The following is a 25,471-nucleotide window of genomic DNA, read 5'->3' as shown; positions in this document are numbered from 1 at the left end:
AGTCCACTCATACCTTGCCTGGACCTTACCTGCTTTGTGTTTTGTGCTCAGTGCTCACTCATGCCTGCAGCTGGCTGGCTTGAACCAAGCAGCAAGACAGAAAGGGCCTGTACATGAGGAGCTTCTGTTCCCTGGATTTGTTTTCTAGGTAAAGATGTGCAGGTGTATGCATAGCTAGATCATCACCTTCAGTTCAGTTCAGTTCAGTTCAGTCGCTCAGTCGTGTCCGACTCTTTGCGACTGCATGAATCGCAGCATGTCAGGCCTCTGTCGGTGTCCATCACCAACTCCCGGAGTTCACTCAGACTCATGTCCATCAAGTCAGTGATGCCATCCAGCCATCTCATCCTCTGTCGTCCCCTTCTCCTCCTGCCCCCAATCCCTCCCAGCATCAGAGTCTTTTCCAATGAGTCAACTCTTCGAATGAGGTGGCCTAAGTACTGGAGTTTCAGCTTTAGCATTATTCCTTCCAAAGAAATCCCAGGGCTGATCTCTTTCAGAATGGACTGGTTGGATCTCCTTGCAGTCCAAGGGACTCTCAAGAGTCTTCTCCAACACCACAGTTCAAAAGCATCAATTCTTTGGCGCTCAGCTTTCTTCAGAGTCCAACTCTCGCATCCATACATGACCACTGGAAAAACCATAGCCTTGACTAGACGGACCTTTGTTGGCAAAGTAATGTCTCTGCTTTTCAATATGCTATCTAGGCTGGTCATAACTTTCCTTCCAAGGAGTAAGCGTCTTTTAATTTCATGGCTGCAGTCACCACCTGCAGTGATTTTGAAGCCCCAAAAAATAAAGTCTGACACTGTTTCCACTGTTTCCCCATCTATTTCCCATGAAGTGATGGGACCAGATGCCATGATCTTTGTTTTCTGAATGTTGAGTTTTAATCCAACTTTTTCACTCTCCTCTTTCACCTTCATTAAGAGGCTTTTTAGTTCCTCTTCACTTTCTGCCATAAGGGTGGTGTCATCTGCATATCTGAAGTTATTCATATTTCTCCCGGCAATCTTGATTCCAGCCTTGTGCTTCTTCCAGCCCAGTGTTTCTCATGATGTGCTCTGCATATAAGTTAAATAAGCAGGGTGACAATATACAGCCTTGACGTACTCCTTTTCCTATTTGGAACCAGTCTGTTGTTCCATGTCCAGTTCTAACTGTTGCTTCCTGACCTGCATACAGGTTTCTCAAGAGGCAGGTCAGGTGGTCTGGTATTCCCATCTCTTTAGATACAGTCATTCGTCTTCCTGAGGAAACCCAGAGCACTACTGGAACGTGATGTGCCAACTACTGCCATGTGGGCTATCCTAGGTTTTATGCTAAAAATAAAATATATTTAAACATATTGTAACAGATCAACTTCACCAGGACATAACAACAATTCTGTGCAGTGTCAGAAAAAAATATTTCTGAACTAAAATTAAGATGCACTCTCATTTTTAAACACCGACCCTGAAAGACAGGAGCTTTTCCCATTGAGAGGTCATCTGGAAATAGCAAAGCTTTCCTCAGCTGCTTGGATGGAAAATTTAAACTCTCCTCCTTTTTGGTGCTTCTTGCTGTCTGTGATTTCCAGTTCAGGCTCTTTCTCTAACTCACAGTAGAAGAAGAAAGTAGTGTAGGGCTTTTCTGGCTTATAGGTCTTTCTGGTTAAACCAGTGTAACAGGTATCACAACTTGTCTGTTAGGAACCTGAGTTCACCTAACCTGGGTTCTCCGTTTGGGCACAGTATCCAGCCAAATGGCACTTTCATAGACCCTCTCCCTACACAACTTCTCTTAGGCAATCTTTCTTTTGAAACTTTGCCTATTTCTAGCAGAGAGGAGAAGGGAAATAGCTTTTTGTCCTTTGTAAAGGCCAACTTCAGACCTGGCAAAGATGCCTTCATAGCAGTTATGTAGGAAAGTTAGGATGATAGAGTTGACATTGAAAAAGAAATGCAGGGTTTGCTTTTCTCCAGAAAGGTGACTTTTTGCTCATGCCTCTTCAGTTCCATTAATCAGGTATAGTCCTTTAAAAAACAGAAGGGCCCCAAACCTCCTGTTCCATGCCCCAGGCAGTCTTCCTGTGTAAAGCAATCTGACAGTTACTCAGGTGTTCTGGTACTTTTCCCCTTGAACTCTGGATCTGAGGCTTCTTGGAACCTCTATTAGAGGTTCATTCAGTCTACAGAGCCCTCTTTTAGAACTACCCTTTCTCTCCTGATGTTCCCATCAGTGTCTTCTCTTCTCAGATCCTTCTTCAGAGGATCATTTTGGTTGGCAAAAATATAGCGTAGGCTCAAAATGATGAGATGTTTTTCTACAGTCTGGAGAAATTATAATATGCAAAAGTACTCCTGGATATGGGGGAAGGCAACAAAAATATTCCCCACCAGCTTTTCCACGTGTAGTGTGTCTTTCCTCTCAGAGATACCCTTTGCCCTCTGCCAAGTTACTCTCTTGCATATCTCAGGGCCCTTCCTAACTGTTAGTCATTTTCAGGAATTGAAATGTAATGGAGTTTGTCATTTCTATTTCTAAACAGGTAAACTGGGATGTAAAGAAAATTAGCATTGGGATTGAATCTTGTCCATTTTTAATTTTCATCTTTAAATCGATCTGTATCCCTCCCCCCAAATAAAACTAAAAGAAACAGCCACTTAATGCAAAATTCATATGCAAATTGTATGTGTTAACTTTGCAATTGTTATAGTAATTGTAATATAGGCAGTTGTAATATGTTTGTAATGTGTTGTGTTTAGATTCTTAAAACTGGGTATGTTGAAAGAAAGGCTCCCGCCTAGCTTTCTCTTATGTACATTAACTTGGTGCAAGTCCCTGTTTCAAGGAGCTTTATGTGGTTGGATTGAAATTGCTTAATAAACAATTGAAAAAGTTAAGCTTAACCTAGAAGTCATTTAGTACTATGAGTCACTTCCCTGACAGCCAATAAGGCAAGAGAACCTGGTTGCAAAACAATTACTAGCCCAGCCTGAGGGACCTTGGAAATATATTAACAGGTATCATTAGGAAAACAAAGCAGTAGTGTTCTACCACGCTGCAGAGAACAAGCTAAGGTTGCTAACTAAACAAAACAACTTCACTGACAATGCCAATTTTTACATTTGTTTCAGAACAAGGGACGCTCAAACCATCCGAGGTAAGATTAACGTTTACATTTTTCTTATATAACTTTTGCATTTCAGATTGTTTGCTAACTAAAGCAGGCTCAAACGCCTAAAAAGTTAAATGTACCTTTTAAAATGGATAGCAACAGATCTAGAGCGAGTAATCAAGTGCTTTTGAGTGAAATGCACAGGTTAAATAAGAGAAGTTTTCAGATACCATCTGAAGATCTTAGAGGGAAAATGTGAATATTTCATCTCAGAATGTGTGTAAGATGCGCATTTCAGAATCTTAGGTACTCATTTATTCAGGTAAATTTCAAATAGATACTGTAGCAATGTTGTAGCACTAATCTGGTGGAGGTACCTTTCTCTTTGTTTGCAGCTACAGAATTCCACAAACCCTGAGGCTTATAAAACTTAATGCATCTGAAGGCATTCCCTTGGAATAAATCTTTTTGATCCTGCTGGGACAGGAGAAAGGGTGGCCCTCATCTTAGGATAAAACAAGGTCGCTACCTGACACTCACTAGGACTAAGAAGTTCCAGCATTCTTCTAAGATGTACCTGTATGTTTCTGCCAGTTTTCCACCTGAGCAAAATCATGATTTGTATCATGTCTTCTTGATCAAATCAGAATCTGAGAACATTTCCTTTGGTTTAACAGATTCTGAGGTCTGATGGCTTAGAAGTACGAGATCCCTGTCACCTCTCAGAATAAAGCGCTTGTAAGAAAATAGAAAAGAATGAAAAATGTGGCAGATAATAGGCAACTAGTGTCTTGGCCTTCAGCCAAAAGTAATATATTTCTTACCTGACCTCCCCAAAAAATCCTTACAAAGAAAACTAAAATGTAAAAGTTCTGTGATTAATAATATGAACCAGAAATACAATAATCTGAGAATTTCAGTATAAAGACAAGTACTTTCTTTATCAAAGCATTTTAGCATATACAATTATATCTGATTAAGAGTGGTATAATATTAGCATGTTTTTAATAGAGTAGTATTTACATAGTTGCTAAAAATAATGAAAAGTACAGCAATAAGTCAAACAACAGGTAACTGCTTTCACTTTTTTGCATCAGCACGTAATTTGTGCATATTGGGAACCAAGAATGTGATGTGAGAAAATTCACGTGTACCCTTTCAGTGTTATCTGTCAGCTATATTTTAGACTTTAGAATCTAGCTCAAGGAATGCATAACAGGATAATAATATTTTAAAAATAGGTCATGAAAGTTCTGCTAGGGCTAAAATAATTAATGTAAACTTTTTTTAGTGTTTAGTTGACAGGTAAGATTTTTTATCAGGACTATAAGGGTTCTTCCAGCAGTGCGAGTGAAGATCTTAGAAAGTAGCCTTCTTTTCTTCTCTCACACTATTATTAGATTATTGAGACAGATATTCTTGTAGAGCTTTGAACTGTAACTCAATATTACTTTACATTTATACTGTTAGATGTATTTTCCGCCCCCCAGGGAAGATGATTTCACTTGATTTTATTTAAGTAATGAGAAACGGGCATATTTACAGAAAAGAAAGTGTGCTAATAATAAGTGGTTAATAATTTTCACACTGGTACAAAATAACGATACAAAAAAATGCTCTCCAGGCATTTAATACTCTTAAAAATTACACATTAAGGCTATTATGAAAAGAATTCATTTTCACATTGATTTTTTTTAATGTAGCATCTGTGTTTTAGTGACTTGCTTAACTTTTGATTATAAGTGTAATTTTTATTTAATGTGTGATTCTGCTAATAATCTCTACTTTGAATGGATAATTATAGTGAAATCTTATACTGGCCAACCTATTTGGAAACTTTAGCTTAGCATAAGGAAAAACTGTAGAAAAAGAATGTTAAGAAACATCTTTCACTCCATACCTCCCCACTACGACTTTGTGAAAGGTGTATTCACTCTTAACACAGATGCTTATGTGATGTTTGGGAGTCTTTCCGAAAGTAAACAATGAAACCCTTTTGTAAGCTCCGTGATTTCTTCCCCCTCTCTGTTGAAGGTCTTCTTTTTCCTCCATGGACCAATTTGTCCTATTCTCTTCCCCTTTCAATAACAATGATTATGAGTTTTTAATTTATACTTCATTCTCAAGGTAGGTCAGTTTTCAATAGCCACAGGATCCATCTTCCTAACCTGGGATGTTCTTCCAGATTCCCATTTTGGAGTGGACCTTCAGAAGCAACTTCTAGCGCTAGAAAGCAAGGTCATCATTACATGTCTATCAGTATTTAGTGTATGTATGTATACTTCCGATCTATTCCTTAATGTAGGTTTTTCTGCCTTTTAAGTAGAGGAACCAAAGCCAGTTTCATATAGCAAATGAATCTTTCCTTGTTTTGTTTGTAAAATCAACAGAGAGAATTAGGTTTCTCCCAAAAGAGACAAGAAGGGAGGTTCTTGGGCAATACAGATATTAGTTTTCGAGAAAGGCAAGGTAATAGATAATGAAGCTAGATATAAAATTAGGTTGGTTTGTTGTCCCCTCCCTCCCACCTCCCACTTCTTGGTAAATCAAAAGAAGTTTGAGAATGTTCTGAAGACTGATCGTCCTGATCTCATGGGGGGGTGGATCACTGAGAGCTCCTAGGGTGGCTACTTGATGGACCCCTCTCTTCCTCCTGAGATGGGTCTTGTCCAGCTCTGTCTCACACTTTTGAGAATATAGGGTTTTGAGAATATATGCTGGGGAGAGGAGTATTTTGGATGGGATATGACAGAAGAACAATTGAAATTTGCCTTTTGAAATTGTGTAAATGTGTTCTAAACATTTCAAAATTTTTTAGAATATATAAAATATTTTTAGGTGCTTTTAAAACTGTAATAAATCTCAAACTCTCAAAATGCACTTGATCTAAATTGCTAAAATTTTCTCGTTCTCTCTTTTTTTTCAATGTACCAAATCATAGTTTTGTTCCACTGCCTACTTTTCCTGTAGAAAAGTTTGCTTTCAGGGTCACTGTTTTCCAACAACTTGCAGGAGGAAAAACCTAAAATATAGTAGTAGTACAGTACTTTAATAGAAAAAATTTATCATTTACCTGATCTTATTAAGAAGAGGTGGCAAGAATACACAGGAGAACTATACAAAAAAGATTTTCACAACCCAGATAATCACGATGGTGTGATCACTCACCTAGAGCCAGACATCCTGGAATGTGAAGTCAAGTGGGCCTTAGGAAGCATCACTACGAACAAAGCTGTAGGAGGGGAGGGAATTCCAGGTGAGCTGTTTCAAATCCTGAAAGATGATGCTGTGAAAGTGCTGCACTCAGTATGCCAGCAAATTTGGAAAACTCAGCAGTGGCCATAGGACTGGAAAAGGTCAGTTTTCATTCCAATCCCAAAGAAAGGCAATGCCAAAGAATGCTCAAACTACTGCACAATTGCACTCATCTCACATGCTAGTAAAGCAATGCTTAAAATTCTCCAAGCCAGGCTTCAGCAATATGTGAACCATGAACTTCCTGATGTTCAAGCTGGTTTTAGAAAAGGCAGAGGAACCAGAAATCAAATTGCCAACATCCACTGGATCATGGAAAAAGGAAGAGAGTTCCAGAAAAACATCTATTTCTGCTTTATTGACTATTCCAAAGCCTTTGACTGTGTGGATCTCAATAAACTGAGGAAAATTCTGAAAGAGATGGGAATACCAGACCACCTGACCTGCCAAATAAAAAATCTGTATTCAGGTCAGGAAGCAACAGTTAGAAGTGGACATGGCACAACAGACTGGTTCCAAATAGGAAAAGGAGTACATCAAGGCTGTATATTGTCACCCTGCTTATTTAACTTATATGCCGAATACATCATGAGAAACGCTGGGCTGGAGGAAGCACAAGCTGGAATCAAGATTGCCAGGAGAATGGTCAATCACCTCGGATATGCAGATGACACCACCCTTATGACAGAAAGTGAAGAAGAACTAAAGAGCCTCTTGATGAAAGTGAAAGAAGAGAGTGAAAAAGTTGGCTTAAAGCTCAACATTCAGAAAACGAAGATCATGGCATCTGGTCCCATCACTTCATGGGAAATAGATGGGGAAACAGTGGAAACAGTGGCTGACTTTGTTTTTCTGTGTTGCAAAATCACTGCAAATGGTGATTGAAGCCATGAAATTAAAAAATGCTTACTCCTTGGAAGGAAAGTTATGACCAACCTAGACAGCATATAAAAAGCAGAGACATTGCTTTGTCAACAATGGTCCATCTAGTCAAGGCTATGGTTTTTCCAGTGGTCATGTATGGATGTGAGAGTTGGACTATAAAGAAAGCTGAGCACAGAAGAATTGATGCTTTTGTACTGTGGTGTTGGAGAAGACTCTTGAGAGTCCTTGAACTGCGACGAGATCCAACCAGTCCATCCTAAAGGAGATGAGTCCTGGGTGTTCATTGGAAGGAGTGATGTTGAAGCTGAAACTCCAATACTTTGGCCACCTGATGTGAAGAGCTGACTGATTGGAATAGACCCTAATGCCCTGAAGAGGGCAGGAAGAGAAGGGGACGACAGAGGATGAGACGGTTGGATGGTACCACTGACTCAATGGACATGGGTTTGGGTGTTGGTGATGGACAGGAAGGCCTGGAGTGCTGCAGTTCATGGGGTTGCAAAGAGTCAGACACGATTGAGCAACTGAACTGAACTGAGCTTCAACATTCAAAATATCATGAAATTAATAATAATGACAATAATAATAAGCTTTGACTTAGTAGTCCTTACTGTGTGTCAGGAACTGTTCCAAGCACTTAGCATGAATTAACATGTTTGTCACCACAAATGCTATGAAGTAGGTGGTATTAATATCCCCATTTTATAGATGAAGAAATAGGCATAGAGACTTTAACTAACTTGCTCCCAGTCAGATGCCAAGTGACAGGGAGGGTCTGAATTTTAACTTACGCAGTCAGATTCTAGAATCCATACTCTAAATAATTGTTCTGTGTTCCCTATTTTAATCTTAACTTCAGGGTGCTACAGAGTTGCTCTTCAACTCAAATTCTCTTTTTCACTTTCTAAGTTAATATTTTAAATAGTTCTGGCTTTGGGATAGTAGGAATAAGACCCAAAAAGTGAATTCCTTTCTGGCCTTCCAAGCACTTTGACAGTAGGAAGAATAAGAGTAGTCTAAAGACAGTGTCTGTTGTACATTAAGCAAATGAAGGGAAATGTAGACAGTAAACACCCATGAGACATTCATCAATATATATTTTCCTGTTTAAAATATAGTCATTTATATAGAGAGGTCCAAACATTTTATACAATTTTAGAAGTTTTTTTGAAGGCCGTTTTGTTCCAAGTTATTGGATATGAGCCTGTAACTTGCCATGTTTTCCCTTTTTGTGCTTGGCTATTAAGAAGCCCAGTGTGGTGTTTTCTTCTCACTCACGTTGAGTAAGGAGAGGCTCTCTTAATACTAGTTTTCTTTTCTCTGCCCAGTACAGCCATCCAGCTTGTTCAGTGTAGCTTCGATGCTGACTTAATGATAGTATTAGGCTTTAACAAATGCATTTAAAAAGTAATTGGGTTAAAAGCAAAGTTTATATTTTTAATAATTCTCCAATTTGCTTTTACCTGAGAAACCTTGACATCTGCTTTGAGGCCCATTTAACTTATGAACAGAAGCAACAGGGGGAACCCTAAGAAAAACCCATAGTTAATGTGAGCTTGGCAAAACCAATTCTGCTCTGAATGAAACCAGGGCTCCATACAGAGGCACAAACCCCAACACATGTAGAAAGAAAATTGCTCTTGTGAAAATCTGAATTATATTGTAATTATAGACTGAGCATTGCATTCAGTTATATAACAAAAGTGAAAATGAAGTTCTTATTAATTAGTGAGATTGCGATAGTTATTGGGTAGGAATGAATTTAATGCTTATAAAATCAAACATGTAACCACACATTTTCAAAGATTTAAAACCTCTTTTGTTTTGCATCTTATCTATAATTTTTGTAATCACAATTTTTCTTATGGATTCATTTTCTGTAATAAGAATTTACTTTCATGGTTTACAAGCTGCATGTCTGTTTTGTTTCTTAAAGTATTCAGATATCACTGATCCATAATTAAACTACCATAAATCTCATAATTAAACTACCATACCAAGCTCAAAATAAGAGCTTGAGATCTTTGTTTGGAGGTTGTATACTTTCTCCAGTCTGTGGTCTGTCAGGCTTGAAAAAAGCTGCATTAGAATTTTGGAGATTAAAACTCTTTGCTGGGAGCATTTTCTAAGCAAAAATGGCTACCTAGGCTTTGTTTTCATAATTCCTGTTTTATGACTTAAAAAAGTGAGTCATAATCCTCAGAGATGGTGAATGAAAAGTATTTCTTTCCCATAGTGTCATATCAATGATTTAGCAAGTAGAAGACATTAGAGAAACAAAAATTGTAAAAAGAAACTGGAACTGAGTGTTTTGATCAAATTTAGTAATAGTCTTTTTTTTTTAATTTGTAATGGAGTGTAGCTGATTTACAATGTTGTGTTAGTTTCTTCTGTACACAAATATCCACTCTTTTTTAGATTCTTTTCCCACATCGGGCATTACAGAGTATTGAGTTCCTTGTGCTATGCAGTAGGTCCTTATTAGTTACCTGTTTTACAGGAGTGTTAAATGGAGGTCGTGCAACATGTATTGGACTTCCAGAGTGTCGCAAAATAATGCAGTTTGATAACATAAAGTCTTTGTTTTGTCTTTCTGCACAGAAACGGACCAATGGACTCCGAAGAACCCATAGACCGGTGGATCCAGGTGTGTGATTAAACATCTATAATTATTTCTTTAGTGAAGTGATTGTGAAAGTGTGTGGGAATTGCAGTGGAAAGTCAGGCAGATTGTTGGCCTTTGTTCTTTGGAGTTTGGTATATAATGTGTGACCAGGAGGTGACCGTCTGCTGTGTAAATCATTTACCTAAGACAGTGTCATGTGATAAGTAACCATCAGTGCCACAGTCTTTCCAGTCAGCAGTTGAGCTGGTTATTTGCTTACTGAACAGCCTCAGGGTACTTGGTTAATGCTCACAGTTCCAACACCCTTTCCCTGTTTCCTCCCAAACCTGGAAAAAATCAACCAGCAAACTGGCACTTAAAAAAACAGCTTGCTCTGAGGGGGTGAGAGAGGTCATAAACTAGACAACTTTGTACTCTCCCCATTTGGGAAAATACTTTTCTTTATTCTATATCTATACTATTTTATCATAGAAGAATGAGTTTAAGGACTTTGTGAACAGGTGCCTTCTCCAGAGACCAGTTTTTCTCTGCAGAGAGCGTTCAGTTGTTTCTCGTTTAGTATCATGAGGTTGACCCTGTCATTATTTTCATATAATTATTTTTCATCCATTAAGCAGTGCCTTCCACAATTAAGTTATCAAAGATTTGTTATATATGGTCATATTATTGTGGGTAAAGACGTTCATGGCTAGAGGATTTCCAATATATGAACTTGATAATAAATCAAGTGGAACATGAAATATAGAGTAATCTTGCTGGAAAATAATCTAGATTATGTGTTTTGTTTTCCCATTGTAAACAGTGTTCACCTAGTTATAAAGTTTAGCTTTCAAAGCGTTATAGCTTTTAACTGAAACCACACCCCTGGTAGCCATGCCAGTTTATGAGCTGTTTGAAAAGGTTTATAGGAGCTTTGTTGCCTCTGGCTAGAAATTGCCTCACTTATGTCCTGAGATCAGTTTAAATCTTTTAAGTACAAAACAAAATTAAGGCCATTTAAAAAAAAATAGGGGATCTGGCTTACTTTTTTATTGGTTCTGACTTTCCCATGACAATACTCTTTGTAGAAAAGACTCAGCAATAATATTTTAAAGTGACTTCTGCTCAATTTAGTAGGAGTATATGACTGTGAACATAATATTTTTCTTTATGTTGTACAAGTTATAGTATTTCTGTTTCTGTAAGTTGTCTAAACTTTATAAATATTATTTTAAAATGTTTCCTTTTCTTCTATGGGCATTTTTATCTAATCTGTTTTCCCCCAACGAAATGCACTTTTACATTTATAGTGTGTCAGTAGGAGCACATTTTTGACTATTAACAATGTACTTTATAGCTAAAATTTTTAGGAGCCCTTAAATTATTCAAAGGTAGATGTAATGAATTTACTGATGATAAATATGGCAAAGTGGACCAGTAGTAAAGTATCTTAATCCTAAAGGTGATGCTTTCTGTAGGTGTAACTCTTCTGGTATTTCTATTTGTCCAAAGTTTTTAGAACGTCATGAAGAATAAACTTACAAACACAAAAGAAGTGGTGCCATATGCTATGTTTTTTTTTGGGGGGGAAATATATATATATATATATATAGCTTTCCATTACATATATTTGAGTGCTTTCTCATTTTTTCTCACTTTTGAAAAGAAAGCAAATAGTTGATGATCTTCCCTGTTCTAGATACTAATGTAATAATCATTTTTCCCTGTAAGGCTTGAGATTTCCTAAGCATGAATAAACTGCTTCCCAAGAGCATTATTTGCTATCAGTGTTTTTACTGATAGGTAAAAAGGCTGAAAGGTCCTTTTATCTTTTGTCTTTTAGCTATTTTATTTTCCAAAGTGTTAGCACATAGACTGCTTTCCAGGGACTCACTTAGGGTGACTTGTAGGAAAAAAATGGTTAAAAAATTGTTTAAAAAATTTTTGGAGGACAGATGTAACCACTTCACCAGATCCAAATTTCAGAGCTATATACAAGGGTACATTAGACTGTTTGTTTTAGAAAGGAACTTAATGCATAGTTCTTTGGATAGTAGTCTTATGGAACCAACTTTAGTCCACTCACCCTAGAGTGTTAAAGCCAATCTGCTGACACCAGACTCTGTTGAAGTAAAGTACAGTGTTTATGGCAGACCCCAAGCAAGGATAACAGGCAGCTCATGCTCAAAAGACCCGAACTCCCAAATGGCTTTCAGGAAAGAGATATTAAAAGCAGTTGTGAGGGAGGAGGCTGCAGAGTGTGTGATCAGCTTGTGCGTAATTCTCAGATAGGCTGGCATCAAGTTGAAGTTTCAAATATCATCAGCTTTCTGATTTAACCAGTGTAGGATCTGTGTTCTTGTGGTCAGTGTTTTCATCCTGTAAAAACAACTTAGGAATGTGTGTCAGGCCTTTTTCTGTATCTTTCAGAGAACTTTGAGTTCAGTAATTCTGTCACGTGGCAGATTTATAGTCCACATTGTTAGCAGTTCCCCAACCCAACAGTTATTCTTTGTTTCTGGGCCTTCACATTTCCTACTCATTAACTCTTGAGTCAGCCTTTGAGATTCAGAGGAGGCCTGGGAAACTAAAGCAAAGCCTTTTACGTCAAAGGATAAGGACACAGGGGCTTGCTTGTAGTTTTAGGAGATGCTTAATAGGTATTTGTTAAATGAATTAATGAATGACTATATACTTCTTCTGCATGCACCAACTCCTTTGTTTTTTAAATTCCTCCTGCCCACCAAAATTTCCTAATACCTGTTTATTCTTTCTTTATTCCTGTACTTCCTGTTCTCCTCTATACCATGACAATAAGAATCTGTTTCCTTTCTTATTGGCTTGTTCACATTAAAAAATTTTTGTATGAATGGAATTATACAGTATGTACTCTGTTTTGTCTCAATTCTGTCACTTAGACTGATTAATTTGGAGTTCATCTGTATTTTAATCACAAGTTTATTCCTTCGTGTTCCATGTGTATTGATATAACACAATGTGTTTATTGCGTTTATCCATCCTCCTATTGATGACAGTTGGGTTGCTCTCAGTTTTTCATTCTTACAAATAAAATTGCTATGAACATGTTAAAAAAAAAATCCTCCTGCTGATAAATTGGACCAGTATCCCAAAGAATATGGAATAGTCCAGTAAGAGGAAGCATGGTCTTGAGCCACATTGCCTAGGGTAGGGACCAAGCTTAGCTGTTTACTTGCTGTTGATGTTTGGCAATTTGGTTCTTCTCTGTGCTGTATTTTACTGATTTGTAAAAGGAGATTAATAATAGTACCTACTTACAAAGTTGTGAGCTTTACATTGTAATAAAATATTGTGTACATTCTACTGTATACGTGAAAAGTATTGTTAAAAGATGAGTTTGTGTTAAGTGTATTATTTAACATTGAACATTTTGTCATGTGTAGGAGAATCAAAAGTATTTGCCAGTTATTTCTTTATAAAGAAATCCAGAATTTTATGTTGAATCCTCAGTGAAGCTAGAAGTTACATTATCACAGTCATTTTCAGATTTGCTATCATTGCCTACTTATCTGATGGCTTCCATGATATTTTGCTTATCTTTAATAAGAGACACAATCAACAGTGGTAGTTGAGACACTGATGGTGAATTATAGTAGTGTTTCTGATTGTAATAAACAAAGAAAAACTCACTAGGTTAAAGGTGTATATTATGGTGCTGTGCTCAGTCATGTCCAACTCTTTGTGACTCTTTGGACTGTAACCCACCAGGGTCCTCTGTCCATAGGATTTTTCAGCAAGAATACCAAAATGGGTTGCCGTTTCCTCCTCCAGGGGGTCTTCCCGACCCAGGAATGGAACTCATGTCTCTTGCATTGGCAGGCAGGTCTTTACCTGCTGAGGTGGAGTTCTGTTCAAACGATGAAAGATGTGAGATACAGATTTGCATTGTGTCTTTTTTGCACATTTAAAATATTCACTTTTTATTATTATAGTTAATTTTACAGGTAGTATTTACAAATATGGCTTTGCAGTTTAGTTTACTTTTTCTTATCTTCTATTATGTGCTAAGAAATTTTATCAATTTATGGTCTTGACTGCGTTTATTATTAGTAATGCAATAGATGCAGATTCTGGTAGTTCTTTGGTTTTTTAAATATAGCAGAGTATTTTCATCAGATTGTACTTTTCTTCCTGAGACAGATGTTGGTTTCAGGAAAATAGCACTTGTAAGAGACAGATCAATTATTTCAGGAACACGGAGGTGCTAGGCTTTTTCAAGAACATGAGATCATAAATCTCAAGAAAATCTGAGCACTAGTGTAATATTTTTCACCTAAAGTGGCACCCAAGGTCATAGTTACCAATTAAATTTTAATACTGAGCTTTAAATTTTCCTTTTGAGTATAGAAGATAAAAATTTTAGTTCGCATGTGGTAACTCTGTATACCAGGACATGTGTTCCTTTAGTCAACTCCATGGTTTTAGACTATTGAAAAATTATCTCATATTTGTGGAACTCATAGCATCTTATATTTAAGTGCACAGTCACTAGCTTTTTAAAAAGTCAGTCCTTTGTTCTTTGTCACACTGCCTAAAGATTAGAGGGAGATGGGAAATGTTTCAGTTCAGTCACTCAGTTGTGTCCGACTCTTTGCGACCCCAAGGACTGCAGCACACCAGGCTTCCCTGTCCATCACCAATTCCAGGAGCCTACTCAAACTCATGTCCATTGCATCAGTGATGCCATCCAACCATCTCATCTTCTGTCATCCCTTTCTTCTCCTGCCTTCAATCTTTCCCAGTATCAGGGTCTTTTCCAATGAGTCAGTTCTTCACATCAGGTGGCCACAGTATTGGAGTTTCAGCTTCAGCATCAGTCCTTCCAATGAATATTCATGACTGAGTTCCTTTAGGATTGATTGATTGGATCTCCTTGCAGTCCAAGGGTCTCTCAAGAGTCTTCTCCAACACAATAGTTCAAAAGCATCAATTCTTCAGCACTCAGCATCTTCACAGTCCAACTCTCACATCCATACATGACTACTGGAATAACCATAGCTTTGTTTTGGAGTAACATTTTCCTTCTGATCTTAAGTTACTTATGTGATTTGTGATAGCTTTGAGTAGTTAATGAATAGAGTTCTTTTGGAGAACTCTTGCATCTCATGCACTCATTGTTAACCTCTTAATTACAAAGAGGAAAAAACGGCTTAGAAACATTGTCTTTTTTCATTCACTGAAGAGATGTTTTACTGCTTCTGAGCAGACATCTTCAAAGATGGTCATTTTCTCTTACAGGTGGATAAGACTGATAAATAATGCCATTCCAATTTGTTCCTGTATGAAGAAAGGGATTCAAGAAATCTTTTTTATATTACCAACTTTGTGTCTTATACAATAATAAACACCAGCCATATCATTGATTATAAAACACGGCCCCTCCCACAATTTATATTCTGCCTAAGGAAGGAATAGATACAGGCACAAAGTCTTGATTGCATAAATGCATGCAGATGAGAGTGTGTATATATATATATATATATACACACACTATTTTAATATTTTTTTTATACTCTGATTCATTACGGTATGGCATAGTGTCATAAAAACAATTAGGAAATAGTCTGGTAAACATATAAAAAGATCTAATTATATCATTGGTGCCAGAAAGCAATAAGAACTGGAGAAGAAAGGAGAAAATATAGGTTAAGATTGCTTTTGAGCTGAGTTGGCTATATGTTTTCATTTATATAAAATTTTTTTCATGCTGTTTTTTTGCACTGAATTACAATTTAATACATTTTCTGTTAATGTTTTAATTTCAAAGTATTGGTAAACTCATTCCAAATCTAAACATAATTGTTGATTCCCTTTAGGTTTGCTTTTAAACATGATGCCAGTTTCTCAATAGAGAAATTTTATCTTCTTAATTACCAAATAGAAAACACTGATGAGAAAAATAGCAGCCCAGGATTTTTTTTTTGAAGTACTGATCTAAAAATGCATTTTCCTTTTTTTTTGGAAGGAGACAAATGTATACTGTTAAAGGTTTTAAGTGAAATTTTGTGTATGTGTGCTTAGTTGCTCAGTCGTGTCCGACTCTTTCCAATCCCATGGACTGCAGCCTGCCAGGCTCCTCTGTCCATGGGAATTCTCCAGGAAAGAATACTAGAGTGCGTTGCCATGCCCTCCTCCAGGGGATCTTCCAACCCAGGGATCAAACCCAGGTCTCCTGCTTTGCAGGCAACTTTACCAATTGAACCACCAGGGAAGCATTTGTCTATAGTAAATAAATAATAAAATGTCTGTAGATTACTATAGTTCCATAATAATCAGTCATACCCACTTCTGTCTTTTCTGTCACCTCTAAAAAGAATTTCTCATCAAACATAAATCCTCATCTAAATATTGGGAGCATAATTGTAAATGTGTAAAAATATATTTCACATTGAAAGAATGAACTTGGGGAAAAACTGGGACAATAGGACCCAGTGATTAAGATTCACTGCAGAGAAATGAGAAATCCAAATTGTGCATGAGTGCTGGGGAGCCTGCTCTGGTTTTTTAAATAGCTGGTTTTCTCATGCTTCTGTTAAACCACAGACAATAAGACTAGTTTTGCACAAGGCATTTGATCCCCATGTAGTTATTTTCGGGACTGCCTTTCTTTTTCCCTTTACCATGATGATGTTTTTCTAAAACGTATATTACAGTTCCTTCTTCATATCTTTTTTTGGTTTGGGGAGGACTTATTTTTCCCTTTGAAAGCTCATTCCAAACTCACAAAGGGTCATGATTGCTGTTATCTGGCAGGTTTGCCCACACCTTTGGGCAAAGCAAAAGCCCAGTCATTTCCATGGCTCAGGTACCTCCAGCGAAGGAAAAAAGGGCAAAGGGAATGTTTGAATATTTTTACAGGGCACTTTAGGTGGGTAATACAGCATTAGTTATGTGATTATTGAAATTACAAAACATTTGGGGTGGTATATATAGAACCTACTTCTGGATCATTTATGCACTTTCTAACTCATAATTTCTATCATGACAGTAGTTAAAGTGAAGTTGCTCAGTCATGTGCGACTCCTTGCAATCCCATGGACTGTAGGCTACCAGGTTCTTCTATCCGTGGAATTTTCCAGGCAAGAGTACTGGAGTGGGTTGCCATTTCCTTCTCCAGGGGATTGTCCTGACCCAGGGAATGAACCCAGGTCTCCAGCATTGCAGGAAGACGCTTCATTGTCTGAACCACCAGGGAAGCTCTATGACAGTAGTTACGTCCTAGAAAATAAAGTGTGTATCTATTACATATTTAGAAAAATATTCTGAAAAGGAAGTGTTGAACCTGGTGATCTGCTTTTTAACATTTATCATTAAGAAATCATTCTTTACTTAGAAGATCAGGTATGGCCTGAACTTTTTTGGTAAACCTGTGGCCCTTGTAATCAAATACTATCCCATTTCAGAAGGAAAAGAACATGCCATGTAATGCTAAGTAGGCAAAGAAACGTCACAAATTTCTTTTGAACCAACAACTTCTGAGAACCAGGTAATCTTGTTCCAGAACTTTAGTCTGAAGTAAGGTAAATGAAGGGAAGCAGTTGAGTCAAAAGTATTGGCTTCAAACAGTAATATTTGATACAAGTAATATCTGCCTGATACAAGGAAAGAGGACATTGATAAAGGAATCCTTAGTATCATAATCATTTATAATCTTATAGTCCTTCTAAACACAAATAATGAGAAAGGTTATCACATTAATTAGAACACTGGAATGCAATTTGTGGAATCTCTGTCAAAATGACTCATATTGGCAGTTATTTACCTTTTTGTGTATTCCAATCAAGTCAATTTTTAAATTTTTTAATTTGAATGAAAAGAAAAGCTTATGTTAGGTTTAAAAAAATTTTTTTTACAGATACCTTTTCTTTTGAGATTCATTTTTTTCTGCAGCAATATTAGAAATGTATGGAAGTTTTCCTGTCTTTGAGGACCTTGGAGTTTTGTTGAAGAGATAGGCCATACAAACATATAGCTGTCGAACAGGAATATTGTGTGGTGTATGAGAACCCACCAAAGTGGATGTAGCTGGTTATGAATGGTTTCATTGACCAGAATGGCAAGATAGGGGAGACACATCGTGGAATAAAGAAGAGCACAAGACAAGGAGACAGATAACTGACAAGTACATCAATCAAAGTGCATTTATATAGAACTACAGATATTTAAATAAAGCTATCAGTCTCTTAGTAGGTTTGATATTCTCAAATGCTGACGTCAATGCTGTATCACCCAGTATGCTCATTTGTCAAGTGGAATAAACTCATTGTAGACTATAGACATAATAAGATGGTTCTACTTATAATTTTTCCACTTTACAACAGTGATGTGAAACCGTCATGCATTCAGTAGAAACTATACTTCCAATGTTGAATTTTGTTCTTTACCCAGCTGGTGAGGTGTGCCATGATACTCTCGTTGATGCTGGGCAGAGGCAGTGAGCTCAACTTCCAGACAGCCACACGATCACAGACTGAACAATTGAGACACTTACACTATTCTGTTTCACTTTCAGTCTAGTAGTCAATGAATTACATGAGATGTTCAACACGTTATTGTGAAATAGGTTTTGTGTTAGATGATTTTGCCAAACTATAGGCTAATATAAATATTCTGAGCACATTTAAGGTAGGCTAGACTAACCTATGATGTTCAATAGCTTAGGTGTATTAAATGCATTTTCAACTTATGATGTTTTCGGCTTACAATGGGTTTATCAGGATGTGAGCCCGTCATAAGAGAAGGAGCTATAGTTTAAGGGACAAAAGAGAATAGAGGATTTACTGACTTCAGTAACTAAAGTTGAGTGTGTTTGGCTTCAGGTAGAGTTAGATCCAGGGGCTCAAATGATATCATCAAGTTTCATTTCTCCTTGTGTCTGTTTTCCTTTTTTCTCTGTTGATTTTCTGTTGTCAGGCACCTCAGGCAGGCTTGTCTCATTTGGAAGCAAAGTTGGCCACTAGCAACTCTTCGTTCCCCACAGCTAGTAATCCCAGAAAAAATGGAATACCTTTCCCTCAATAAATCCAACAAAATTCCCAAGGAGTCTGACTGGCCTGGCCCAGATCTCTGCTCATCTCTGAGGCCATGGCTGCAGCCAGGGTACCTGTGATGAGCCACCAGGTGTCTGTGTGCACCTCCAGCCTGGGGAGAGAGGCTGACTCAGTCTGTTCACTTGAATTTGTTTTCAGTAAGAAAAAACAGCTATGCTTACAAAAGAATGGGGACAGGAAAGTAAGAAGCTTTGTTTGAGCTGATTATAATGTAGGTCTGTTATTGTGTCTGTTATTGTGAATTTCAGACATTTTCCTCATTGGGCATATTGTGGCTGGGTTTTCCACCTATCCTGCCTTGGCCTTTTTCCATCTGTAGCCTCTTCTATTTGACTGATTTTTATCAATAGTATCAGACAAAATAAACCCTGAGGAATGTACCTAAAATGCAAACTGGAGATTCTTGAAAAAGCCTCATTTCTAGGGGAATAGCTCAGTGATAGAGCTCATTCTTAGCATGCGTGAGGCCCTGGGTTCAACCCCCAGTACTTCCATCTTCATATTGGGCTTCCCTGTAGCTCAGACAGTAAAGAATCTGCCTGCAATGGAGGAGACCTGGGTTCGATTCCTGGGTCAGGAAGATCCCCTGGAGAAGGGAATGACAACCTGCTCTAGTATTCTTGCCTGGAGAATCCCATGGACAGAGGAGCCTGGTGGGCTACAGTTCATGGGGGTTGCAAAGAGTCAGACACAACCAAGTGACTTAACCACTACTGCTCATAGCTTTAGTTTGCAAGGTAACAAAAGTGTTCTTGCATCACAGTATCTTCTTCTAACCCTGACTTTACATCTAAAATATTGAGGTGATATTCTCTTTTAGATAGAGCTACTCTGTTTCCATAAGGAGATAATCCTTTGTTCCACTATTACCTACGTACATGTTAATGTAGATTGGCCCATCAAATTATAGAGAACTAAAGAAACAAGATCTTACATGGCATGTTTTGTGGAGGCAGGTGAGAGGAAAGGTGCTCTTCACCCTGGAGGGTCAGGATGAGAGTGCTAGAGAGCCAGAGAATGCCATCCTTCAGTCATTAAGTTTAGGCCCTAACCTGGCTCTCTGGGAATAAAGGGTCATGGGGAAGGAAGGAGAAGGAAGACTCTTCTAGTTTTGTCTATACAGTCATGTCCCTTGGTATCCACAGGGGATTGGTTCTGGGATCCTCCACAGATAACTAAAATCTGTGTATGCTCAAGTCCCTTATGGAAAATGGCGCAGCACAGTTGGGCCACCCTGTCTGTGGGTTCCGCATCCACAGATGGGGAGGCTGACTGTATTGGGTACTTTACTCGCATGAGCACTTCTAATCTGCAGAGGTAGCCCTGGGCCACCATGTAGTCTGAGCACTCTGCAGAGGCGTAGATGTGGGTTTGTGTCCTGCCCCTCCACTTACTAGTTGTATACTCTTGGACCCATAAACCTGTTTTATCATCTCTAAAATGTGGGGTAATAGTAACAAGTCCTTCTGCTGTCACTGTAAAGATTAAATGAGATAATAGGTAAGGCATTTATCAGTAAGAGTTAGCACACAGTAAGCGCCCTGTAAGTGATAGTGGTGGTGGTACTTGTTACTAATACTTAAACACGCCATCTTCACTTGGGCTTCTGTAATCAGTAGTATTGATTTTCTGTTGCTGTGTAACAAGTTACCATACAAATAGCACATGTTTATTTAATTCCACACTTTCTATGGATCAGAAGTCTGGGCATGTTTTTTTTTTTTTTTTAACTGGGTCCTCTGCTTCAGAGTTTCTCATAAGACCTCACTCAGGATGTTAGCTAAGGCAATATCTCATCTGAAGGCTCAAGTCAGTCCCAGCTTCCTTATGTACTTCTTGGCAGGATTCAGGTCCTTATGGGCTCTAGAACTGACATCTTCAGCCCCCAGCTTGCTGTTGGCCAGAGACTGTCCTCAGTTCTTAGCCCAGAGGCCTCCCCAGTATGGCTGCTTGTTTCCTCAAAGTGTGTAAGCCAATAAGGTGATGGAGTCTCCAAGAAGGATGGAAAATTAAGTCTTCTATGACATGATCATGGAAATAACATCCCATCACCTTTCTGTCAGCCAGAAGAAGTCTCAGGTCTTGCCTACTGTCAGGGGAGGGTATTAAACAAGCATGTGAATACAAAGAGGCAAGAATTGTTGGGATTCATCTTGGAGTCTGTCTGTCTGTTACGAATTCTAGGAAGGAGATACTGTTCATTAATGGTGGAGGGAACCAAAGCTCTGAGAGGTTAAGTAATTTACCCAAGGTCACACAGCACCTGGCTAGTACCAAGACGTAATTGAAGTTTGGATCCAGAGACCTCATTCTTCCAGAGATCTTCTGGGTACCCTGTTTGTGCCAACCTTTGGACAGAGAAAAGCTTATTTCCTGAAGTTTAGCCATGTAGTTCAGTGCAAATTAGCAATGTGATCTGGTCTGTTTTGTAGAGTTCATTAGTGGCTGCTGTTACAAAGCAAATTTATGGGTGATTTTATTTTCTGCATTGTTAATTTTGAAAATGTTAATCTGAAATTGCTACAGTATTTCAATTAATTTGGACGATTAAAACTTAGCACCAGAAGAATCCTTAGCAGAAGATAAGACAGATAATTAGCGATTCTGAAACAAACAACTGTGGACACTGGCACTGAAACATGCTGGGTGGATGACACCCAGCAGAATTCACTCTGCTTAACAGGTTTGAAATGGAAAGAATGATTTCTGGCAGTCTAAATATTAAACTTGAATGCAATTGATTTTTTTTAAGACAGCCATTTTAAGGAGTTAACTGTTTAACTTGATGTGTGATTTTTGTAATAGCATGCAATTCTGAAAAACTGCATTCACATTATTTTGGAATGTTGTCTTTTGTATAACTGTAGTAGTGACAAATCATATTTTCATGTCATGATATTTCCTACTTTTTATATTGATTTGATGATTTTTAAATTTAAAGGTGAAGTAGCACATGCTTGTTTTGTTCGTTTGATGGCACTGAAACTTAGGTAAATCAGAGTTCTAACCCTTATACACTGTTGTTGGGAATGTAAATTGCTGCAACCACTATGGGGAACAGTATGGAGGTGCCCTAAAAACTAAAAAGAGAACTACCATAGGATCCAGCAGTCCCAGGCCTTAGCATATATCTGGAAAACAAAAGCACTAATATGAAAAGGTACATGCACCCCAATGTTCACAGAAGCACTATTTACAATAGCCAGACTATCGAATCAACTCAAGTGCTTGTCAACTGATGAATGGAAAAGGAAGCAGTGATATTAATACGGGCTTCCCCGGAGGCTCAGATGGTAAAGAATCAGCCTGCAGCATACAAATGAATATTACTTGGCCTTAAAAAAGAATGAAATTCTGCCACTTGCAGCAATGTGGATGGATCTAGAGAATATTATGCTTAGTGAGATAAGTCAGGCAAAGGCAAATGCTGTATGATATCACTGACATGTGGAATCTAAAATATAAATGGATGTATACACAAACCAGAGTAGACTCACAGATACAGTGGTTACCAAAGGTGATAAGGAAGGGGAGGTGGACAAATTAGGGGTATGGGATTTAGAAATACAAACTACTATATATAAAATAGGTAAGCAACAAGGATATACTATGTAGCATAGGGAGTTATAGCCATTATTTTATAGCAATTTTAATGAAGTGTAACCTGTAAAAATGCTCAATCACAGTGATATACAACTGAAATGAATATGTTAATGTAAAGGAACTACTCTTCAGTTGAAAGAGTTTTACACTTTGAAAACTTTATTTTTAAAAAATTCAGAAAACATAAGGAGGCATACAAGAGTTTCCTGGACAAATTGCCTGTAATCCCCTCACTTAGGTAATGACCCTTCACACTTTTGTTTCGTTATACACTTTTTCTAATACTGGTTTTCTTTATGTGTAGCCATGTTTATAAAATGTCTGTATTTTCAACTTAGTGTCCTGCTTTTATCACTTGACTTTGTTTCATGAGCATATTTGTTTATTCATTTGTTTGTTCAACCATTTGACAAGTATACAGGCTTTGTGTGAAGTTTACAAGGATGAACAGGATGTATTTCCCCACACACAAAACACCGTGTCGTAGAGCAAAGATAATAGGTATGATTTGAGATCAGGGGCTATGCTTAAAGGGACACATACCTTAGATACGTGAACATCAGGAAGTGAGTAGCTGGGGGGACTGAGTAGGGGGTGGCGACAGAACATGAATGGAGACAAAAGGGTTGCTCCAGCAAAGGTCATATTTATCCAATTTTTTCTGATTTATTATTTCTTCCTGTATAAAGTTTTAAATTTTCATGTGATCATAGTTATTGATATTTTATTTATGGTTTTTTTTGTTGTTGTTGTTGCTTTTATGCTTAGAAAATTCTCCCATTCTGAATTTTGTTAAATATTTACTTCATCTTATTGTTTAATTTATGTAACATTATTTAACTTATATTTATTTAAGTAATGAAAATTCTGTGTGGAGTTTCAAGACATACATCAAAATATTTTTAAGGATTTACAGTACAATATTTTACAAAACTTAAATTTACCTTTTTTATATGTTGTCAAACAACCATATTGCATTGTTTACTTTTTATACATATATTTTGCTCAGATCCTGTTATATTGTACAAAGTTTGTCATAGTATATACTATGTATATGTAATAAGGGAATAATATTTTGAAGATATATAGGTATTTACTATTGAGATAATCTAGGCTTTTTTGTTGGATTACAGACTAGGATTGCCTCTCCTAAACTTTCTTTAGAGGTAGAAGGAAAAAATATTTCATGGCTATTGAGTTCAGAGTCTCTCCCACCTTCCATTGATCTCTTTTCTCCTTGTAAATATATCCTCCTTAATTTTGCGGTTTTTCTCATCTTAATTTACACAGTGGCTTATGGGGCTAAGCCTAATAAACCTATTATTTTAAAAGATCTTTAGTTTTAATAATTTATCATCAAAGTAAGAAAAATTCACTTCTGCTTAATTTGAAAAATGTCATAGATATATCCTCATTTCCAAAGCAATGTAGAAATTCTTTGTTTTAGAGAATTTAGGAAGTTTTATATGTTGCCATGAAAAATTAGGTGTTTAATAAATAGCCTGTCTTGGGCGGCCCAATTGTAAGCAAGTAGAATAATGACTTCAATTTCCTACCTGGCATGTTGCTTCTAATGATCTGTTCAGGAAACATGCCTGTGGATGTCCAGATACCAGAAGTTTTGCTCGTAACTTCTTAATAGTTCAAATGGCCCATAGGAATCATTTGATGCCTTTATTCAGGCAGAACTTTACTTCTTGGGACTAAGAATTCTTCCTTCACTTGATTTAGAGCACACAGTAAGGATTAAATAGATGAATAATGAAAGTATTCATGTGTTTCCCCAATTCACCTACTATCGTATTGCTAATATTATAACTGTTAATTCCCAGAAGAAGAAGCTCACCATTTAAAAACTATATTGCCATGCTTTAGGGATCTCATATTTTGAAGTTTTGAATCTCCCATTTAAATTCAAACAGTATTCAAGAACAGAATCTGGCCAATGGTTTTGAAAAAACAAAATGGCAATACCTTCTTGGAATCTCAGACTGTTCAAAGATTTTTTTTTCCTAGCAAAACAGGAAGAAATTGGAAAAAAGCATATGGACTCAGGTTGAACATATGTATTTTCAACTTGAATCCGCACTTTACTCATATTTGTAGTGTGCCTTAAAATTAATTTTGGTAAAGCGTTTAGATTTGAGAGAGAAAAAAATCCCTGTCTGGGACTAAGTCAACATTTGTGGCATATCATTAATCACTGCCTTATGTAACCAGTTTTCCCACCTAAAGAGAAACTACTGGGATAAGAAAAGTTTATAATATTAATGCCAAGTACAGATCTTGCTTCTCCAAAACAGAGTTCATTAATCATCATTGAAGCACAAGAACAAACATACTTCATGTCTCTTGCCAATTTTTTCAATAACATTTCTGAAAGGCAAAAAAATTCCTCTATAAGACCCTATTTTTTTCTTCTTCAGCAAACTTCATTTTTAAAAGGTTTTAATTTGGCTATTATTTAATTTGTGATAATGTTATGTAAATTTAATGTGCTTTGAGGATGCCCATGCATAGTATATAGCAGTGAAGTATATTGACTGAATCTAGGGTTCTGAATCAGAGACGTCTGGATACAGATTCCTGGCTCTGTTACTTCCTGCCTATGTGGTCATAACATGCAAAGCACTTCAGTCACAGTGCTTGGCACAGGTAACTAGCCAATAACCACAGTGACAGAAATTCTATCACTGGTAAGAAGCAGTATGACCTTGAAGTTTGAAAAGATGGATTTCAGTCCAGGCTTTGGTGGAAATCTTTGGTGGGCAAGAGAATAACCTCAGTTTTTTCATCTGTAAAATGGGGGTAGAGATAGTTGTCTTATATACATCACAGGATTATCAATTGCCACAAATGAGATAATGCCTTAAGATAGAAAATTGAACTTAATCATAGTATGCAAACTTGTTTAATAAAACAAAAAATAAGTGC

At 37.3% G+C, this 25,471-nt stretch overlaps 1 protein-coding gene across 3 annotated transcripts in view; it reads left to right on the top strand.

Moving 5' to 3' along the window:
• VAV3 (vav guanine nucleotide exchange factor 3) overlaps positions 1-25,471 on the top strand; it is a 435,514-nt gene that overhangs the window by 284,454 nt on the left and 125,589 nt on the right. For all 3 annotated transcript variants that reach the window (XM_086391510.1, XM_086391513.1, XM_086391511.1), the window contains exons 18-19: positions 3,120-3,145; positions 9,842-9,887. In XM_086391510.1, coding sequence (XP_086247636.1) covers positions 3,120-3,145; positions 9,842-9,887 — 72 coding nt within the window. The remainder of the gene's footprint in view (positions 1-3,119; positions 3,146-9,841; positions 9,888-25,471) is intronic.

Source organism: Bos grunniens, chromosome 3 (assembly GCF_055505025.1).
Source record: "Bos grunniens cultivar Pamir isolate PY7600 chromosome 3, Bosgru_T2T1.0, whole genome shotgun sequence".
Classification (NCBI taxonomy): domain Eukaryota; kingdom Metazoa; phylum Chordata; class Mammalia; order Artiodactyla; family Bovidae; genus Bos; species Bos grunniens.
This window is presented reverse-complemented; position numbering and strand designations above follow the sequence as displayed.